Here is a 6,299-nt window from a genome sequence, read left to right on the forward strand (position 1 = left end):
ATAGATGTAGGTCACTTTCTTCAGAGGAGAAAAATGAGGCTCAGATGGGGTTAAGTGACTTACCCAGAGACATATAACTAGCACGTGCCAGAGGCAGTGATGAAATCCAAGGGGTTACTGGTCTCCTTGTACCCAGCATCTTCTTACCATGCCCTGGTGCCTCTCCAGTCTGTGTTTTGGAGAATGAAGTTTGCAAGGGAATGCGGTGTGTTTTCTGATCATTGTTTGGCTGTCTCTAAATATCATAGGATCATGGGTCTAGAACTGGAAGGAGCTTCAAAGGCCATGTAGTCCAAGCCCCTCATTTTACAGATGAGTAAGCAAGGACCATAGAGAGGGACGTGACTTTTTCAAGGTCAAAGAGGTAGTAAGTTGCAAAACTACTCAGGTCCCGAGACCCTGGGTAGAAGTTTTGTTTCATTCTGCCTAGGCCTTGCCTTCTAATACTTGAAAGACACTAGGGTCTGGTTCCTAAATTTTAAATCACAAATGCTGAGTTCAAACCCCTGCTTTTGCCTTGTCTCTGACAAGCCACTTAGCCTCAGTGGTTTTTAGGGTTTTAGCTGTAAAACAGAAAACAATAACAGGGATTTAACCTTTCTGCACCTAGTGGGAGAAATTACTAATGGAAGGTGACAAAGGAAAAGTACAAGGTGTGATTGCACCTACAACCATGGTGTAATTGTGCAGGCAGCTTACCATCTGGGAATTCCAAATAAGTGACTTTGGTTTCATTTGCTCAACTTGTTATCCAGGTCCCATACCTTTAAAAATGAGTATGATGGCATTGCCGGGTGACAAGGTAGCAGCTAGATGTCACCATTAAGATTCAGTGAAGTGAGTTTCTTATTCATAGATTCATGAAATGCCAGAGTTAGAAGGGACCCCTAAATGTCATCTAGTGAAGCATCCCCATGCTAGAAAAGAGGAAACTGAGGCTCCTAGAGAACAATATTCTTTTTTTAAATTTTTTATTCCATAAATTAACCCATTTATTGTTGGACTATGGGATACAGATATTTGATAAGAAGATTTTACTGGTCTTTCAGTTCCTTCAGTCTTCTGATAGAAGATTTGACTGTGACTGCAGAGGTGGTATTGTAGGTCCATGCACCACCAGCTACTGTTTTCATACAGGATCCAAGATGCCAGATACCCACAGCCCGTTTCTTCATTTTGGTCTTGCCACAGAAGGAGCAGGTATACTTGGCATGCTGACTAATTTCAATTTTCTTTACCATTTTTCTGAGGGATGCACCATAACGTGTTCCATATTTACCAACAATTCCAACCTTGTTGGTGCGTTTAGCCACGTTGCCAGTCACAGGGCTGGAGCCGAGAACAATATTCTAATATAGCAAACCAATTTTGGGGCTTTCAGCTATGAGCTCATTAATTCTTAGTCTTGTTGAACAGAGTTGACCATAGACATGCTTCGAAAGAGGAATATACTGTTAAGAGTCCTTTGGCTAGGAGGCAATGGTTTATTATTTACTTATTATTATTTATTATATGAAAGTGAGACTGCATAGCAGAGTGGGAGGGAATGCTAGGTTTGGAGTCGAAAAACCGGAGCTCAAATCATGCTACTGTCACTTGTCACCCTTGTGAGCCTCGGCAAATCAGTCTTCCTGGTCTTTGGTCCTCAGTCTCTTCACCTCTTCATGAGATGCTAAGGTGCTTTCCTAGGATAAAACCTAAATCATGATCTTTGTTGGAGAAATGAAAAACATGATTTTTGCACAAAGGAATAAGCAAAACTCCACACATTTTCTAAGTAACATGAGGATGGAAAGAATCACCAAGGATCAGAGCTTAGAAGGGGCCTTAGAAGAACATGGAACACAGACAGCAAGAACGGGAAGGACTCTGGGTATCAGCTAGGCCAACCCTCTTATCATAGAGGTGACGAAACAGTCTCATAGACTAGAGGGGAAACTACTTGGTTGAGGATAGAAGTGTTTTAGTGCCAGGCCCTGGACCTGGATCCCCTGTTGGTAAATCTGGGGAATTTTGCTCTACCTCAAGAATATCCAGAGCTTTCTCTGTTCTTGTTCTCTCTCCCTCTGTCCCCCCACCATCTGTCTCTCCCTCTCTCCCTCTCTCCTTCTCTCCCTCTCTCCCTCTCTCCCTCTCTCTCTGTCTGTCTCTTTCTCTCTGTCTCTCCCTCTCTCCCTCCCTCCCTCTCCCTTTCCCTCTGACTCTCTTCATCCTTCTCTTCCTCCCTTTCTCCCTTGTTCTGTACCTACCTAGCTCTGACCATTTGGGGTCTAGGTATCTAGGACATGCTTGAAGAAACCTGATCTTTATAATGCATCATCAGTCAGTCAGCCAAAGTTTATTAAGCACCTAATATGTGTTCTGCAGGCTGGAGATGCAAATAAAAAGAGTGAAGCATTCTCTGCTCTCAAGGGGCTTACATTCTAATGGTGGAAGACAATGTATAGAGCAGTTAACCACAAGACAGTTTGGGAGGTAGAGCTGTAACACTTGGCTGGATCAGGAGAGCTCGAAGAAAGAGAAGAATGCTATTGGGGGAGATGAGGAGGGACTACTTTGCAGGCATAGGGGATGGCCAGTGCAAGGCATGGAAATTAGATATGGAATGTTATGTTTTAAGAATTGAAAGAAGGCAAGTTTTACTCGATTTCAGAATGAGGGAAATGTCAAACAGGGCTAGAAAAATAGGTTAGGGCTTTGAAAGTTAAACTGAGAAAATTATATTTTATCCTGGGGAAATAGGAAGCCACTAAACTTGATTGAGTTAGGGAATATAAACATCACAATAATTATCACCAAGATGTCAATGGTTATTTTGTATCCACAGAACTTAGCACAATGCCTTTCATGAGAAAGCACTTAATAAATACTTGCTGATTGATTAGTTGTGGAGAGGAGGAGTCAGGCAAGGATGCTTTGTCACCAGAACAAGGACCCTCTTTAGGATATTGTGTAAAAAGAATTAAAGCTTCAGGTTGTGTCTTGGAACCTCTTTCTGAGTAGTTAAAATTACTGGGCCCTGATGGTTAGGTATTCTTTCCTTCCTTCCCCCTCCCTCTCTTCCTTCCTTCCTACTTTACTTCTTTCCTCCTTTCCTTCCTTCCTTCCCTCTCTCCCTCCCTCCCTTCCTTCCTTCCTTCCCTCCCTCCCTTTCCTCCTTTCCCTCCCTTCTTCCCTCCCTCCCTCTCTCTCTTCCTCCCTCCCTCTCTCTCTTGCTTCCTTCCTTCCTTTCTTCTTTCTTTCCTTCCTTCCTTCCTCCCTTCCTACCTTTCTCCCTCCCTCCCTTCCTTTCTCCCTCCCTCCCTTCCTTTCTCCCTCCCTCCTTCCCTCCCTTTCTCCCTCCCTCCTTCCCTCCTTTCCCTCCCTCCCTCACTTCCTTCTCTCCCTTCCCTCCTTACCCTTCCTCCCTCCCTCCCTTCCCTCTTTCCTTCCTTCCTTCCCTCCCTCTTTCTTCTTCCAAAGGACTCCAGAGATCATTCAATCTAATTCCCTATTTTTACAAATGGAGAAACTGAAACCCAAAGTCAATTGGTTTCTATGCCTACAGTAGTAAATGGCAGGTCTGGAATCACAGGATTGGGGTTGCAGTCCTGGAGGGCCAGGTATTCTTGAGAGGTTTGGAGGAGAGGCATGCAGGCTATCTCACCCATGTAGTGGGGTTTTGCAAGGGTCGTTGGATTTGGATTCAGAAGATTTAGCTTTACATCGTGGCTGTTCTACTTGTGAATTGTGTGTCTTTGGGAAAGCCATTTTACCTCTTTTGACCTCAGTTTCTTTATTTGTAAGATGAGAGGATTGGACCAGCTCATTTCTGAGATCTCTTCCAGCTCTAATTCCAAGGGTCCTGTCAGTGTACTCCCTCCCTGTCTTGGCCCGTTGGAATCCTCCTCTTCCTCCAAAGCTCAGTTCAGGTGGTACCTTCTCCCTGATTTCTTCTGTGATGTCCCCAGCTGAAACCTGACTTCCCTCTTATCAAATTTTCCCAGTACTTTGCTTGGATCTTTGCCACTCTCCCATTCTACCTTCTATCATACACACTTGTGTGCATGTCCTACCTCCCACACTTTATCTCCATTGGATTATAAGCCCCTGGAGCATATGGACTGTACTTTTTTCTCCTTTGAATCCCCAGAACCTAGCTAGCACAGGCGCTGCCAAGCCCCGCAAATAGAAGGTGTTTATCAAAATGTTTGTGGAACACTGCAAGAATAAAGTCTATCCAGACACAAAGCCTGTTGGAAGGAGGGCTTGTGAACACAGTGTGTTTTCTTAGAAGAGTTCATGACCCATGACCACAGAGAAACATGTTAGGGAAGGATAGTTTGTGCGTTTAGGTGACTTGATTGAAAGCCTGATGTGCTTTGTAGTTCTCAGAGCCTTCCCTGTGATTTAACACCAGAACCCTCTGAGATAGTCAAAGTGTAGGCATTATTTTCCTTTTTACAAATGAGGAAACTGAGGCTTGAAGAGGACAAGTGCCTTGGCTAGCAAATGATGGAGCCAGGACTAGAACCCAGGTCTCTTAACAAGAATAGGATGCTCTCTCCACTACACCAGCTGTAATTTTGCCCTGTAAAACTTGTACCGGTGAGTAGAGAGAGTGGAGGGTAGATGGAGTAATTAAGTCAGGAGTGCTGAAATACTGGCCTTGTCACTTGTGTGTGTGTGTGCTCTGTTTCATGTTGTTAGTTTACGGCTAGCAGAGTTTTATTTCATCCTTCCTGTTCACTTTCGGAGAAATAAACCAAAATGAAGCATAATTTAATGTTGCTCCCATGCTTGTCTGCCTGTCTTATACTCTCTGAGCAGGGGAGATTCACAGTGCTTGTCGACTGTCAGTTTTAAAACATCAGTAACATTTCATTTGGCAGGAGAAACCTTGGTAGGTTTTACTGAGGGTGTAGAAAAGTGCATCTGTTTCACATCTTGGAACAGGTGATTTTTCTGTGTATATGTATGTCTTTGTACACCCATGTTTGTGATTCCCTGAAGGCTGGGGATAACACTGGTGGCCTGATTTTGAAAGTGTGTACTTTGTAAAAAGTGAAGGAAATCCAAAAGAACATTTATGATCTCTGATGAAGAAACCCAGTGAGACCTGGCCAACTCATGCTAGATCACTAAATGGATGATATTTTATGCTCGGGAAGGGGGTGGGGAGAAGGCATACCTCTCCCATCCCCTAGACCTGTAGTTCAGCATCCATTTTCAAGGAGGATTGACTGGATATCAAGTCTTCTTCACTAAAACTTTCTGCTAACCTTGTTCTTCCCATCATACCCTGTGTAGGATCTTTGATCCTCCCCTTTTGATTTACATAACTTAGGTTATAAGGAGTGCCACATGCCCAGCCAGTTGATCAGAGATTTAGAATCCTGCCTAGCCACGTGCTCTATGTCTACATTTCCATGTGAGCTTTATAAATATATCATGAGAAACACATTATTAAAGATGATTATCCATCACCTGTTTCATCAACATTCAGTCAACATACATTTATTAAATACCTATTATGCACAAAGTCTTTTGTTAGGCACCAGGGTTAAAAAAAATGACATAGTCCCTGCCTAGAAGGAGGTGATCTAACAGCGGAAATGTGACACGTACAGAAATAAATGATACCAAGCAGAATGTGATAGATGTAAAGTGGAGATGCAGACAAAATGGCATAAGGAAATTTGGGGTAGGCTAAGTTCCAGGGCAATATCTAGTGTTCTAATATGGCTGAGACATAAAGTGTGTGAGGATGAACAACGTGAGACAAGGGTGAGTTCAGATTGTGGAGGACCTTGAATGCTAGGCTAAGGACTGCCGCTGAAGAGCACTGGATTTGGAGTCAAGAATCCTAGGTTTTAATCTCGGCTGTGCCCTGAACTCTGTATAAAGCCTTGAGCAAGTTACTACTGATGTGGTCTTCTTCACCTGTAAAATAAAGTTTAAGTGAATGATCTCTAAGGTCCCTTCCCACTGTAAAGGCCTATGGGATTTTTGAGCAGGGTCAGACTGGTTCATTTGGAAAAATATTGGCAGATGGAGCAGCTAGGTGGCAAAATGGTTAGAGCACCACTCCTGAAGTCAGGAGGATCTGAGTTAAAATGTGGCACCAGTCACTTACAAGCTGTGTGACCCTGGGTGAGTCACTTAACTCTGTTTGCCTTACTTTCCTCATCTGTAAAATGAGCTGGAGAAGGAAATGGCAAACCACTCCAGTATCTTTGCCAAGAAAACCCCAAATGAGATAACAAAGAGTCAGACATGACTGAAATGACTGAACAACAGATTCTGATGTAATCCACCTG

At 43.5% G+C, this 6,299-nt stretch overlaps 1 protein-coding gene across 1 annotated transcript; it reads right to left on the minus strand.

The window, feature by feature from the left end:
- Positions 1 to 1,034: 1,034 nt before the first annotated feature.
- Positions 1,035 to 3,750, minus strand: LOC118842149 (60S ribosomal protein L37a-like). The gene is made up of 2 exons (XM_036749772.1): positions 3,647 to 3,750; positions 1,035 to 1,329 (listed from the first exon to the last, which is right to left on the minus strand). The coding sequence occupies exons 1-2, from the start codon at positions 3,748 to 3,750 to the stop codon at positions 1,035 to 1,037; spliced, it is 399 nt and encodes a 132-aa protein (XP_036605667.1).
- Between the last annotated feature and the right edge of the window lie 2,549 nt (positions 3,751 to 6,299).

The sequence above is a fragment of the Trichosurus vulpecula genome, chromosome 3 (assembly GCF_011100635.1).
Source record: "Trichosurus vulpecula isolate mTriVul1 chromosome 3, mTriVul1.pri, whole genome shotgun sequence".
In the NCBI taxonomy this organism is placed as follows: domain Eukaryota; kingdom Metazoa; phylum Chordata; class Mammalia; order Diprotodontia; family Phalangeridae; genus Trichosurus; species Trichosurus vulpecula.

What these genes read in the sequence shown, in the direction of transcription:
- LOC118842149 (XM_036749772.1), bottom strand. Translation starts at nt 3,750, where the DNA reads ATGGCTTTCCCAAAGACACACAATTCACAAGTAGAACAGCCACGATGT. An exon ending in TGCAAAACCCCACTACATGG is followed by an intron (nt 1,330 to 3,646) that starts GTGAGATAGCCT and finishes TCTCGGCTCCAG; the next exon opens with CCCTGTGACTGGCAACGTGG.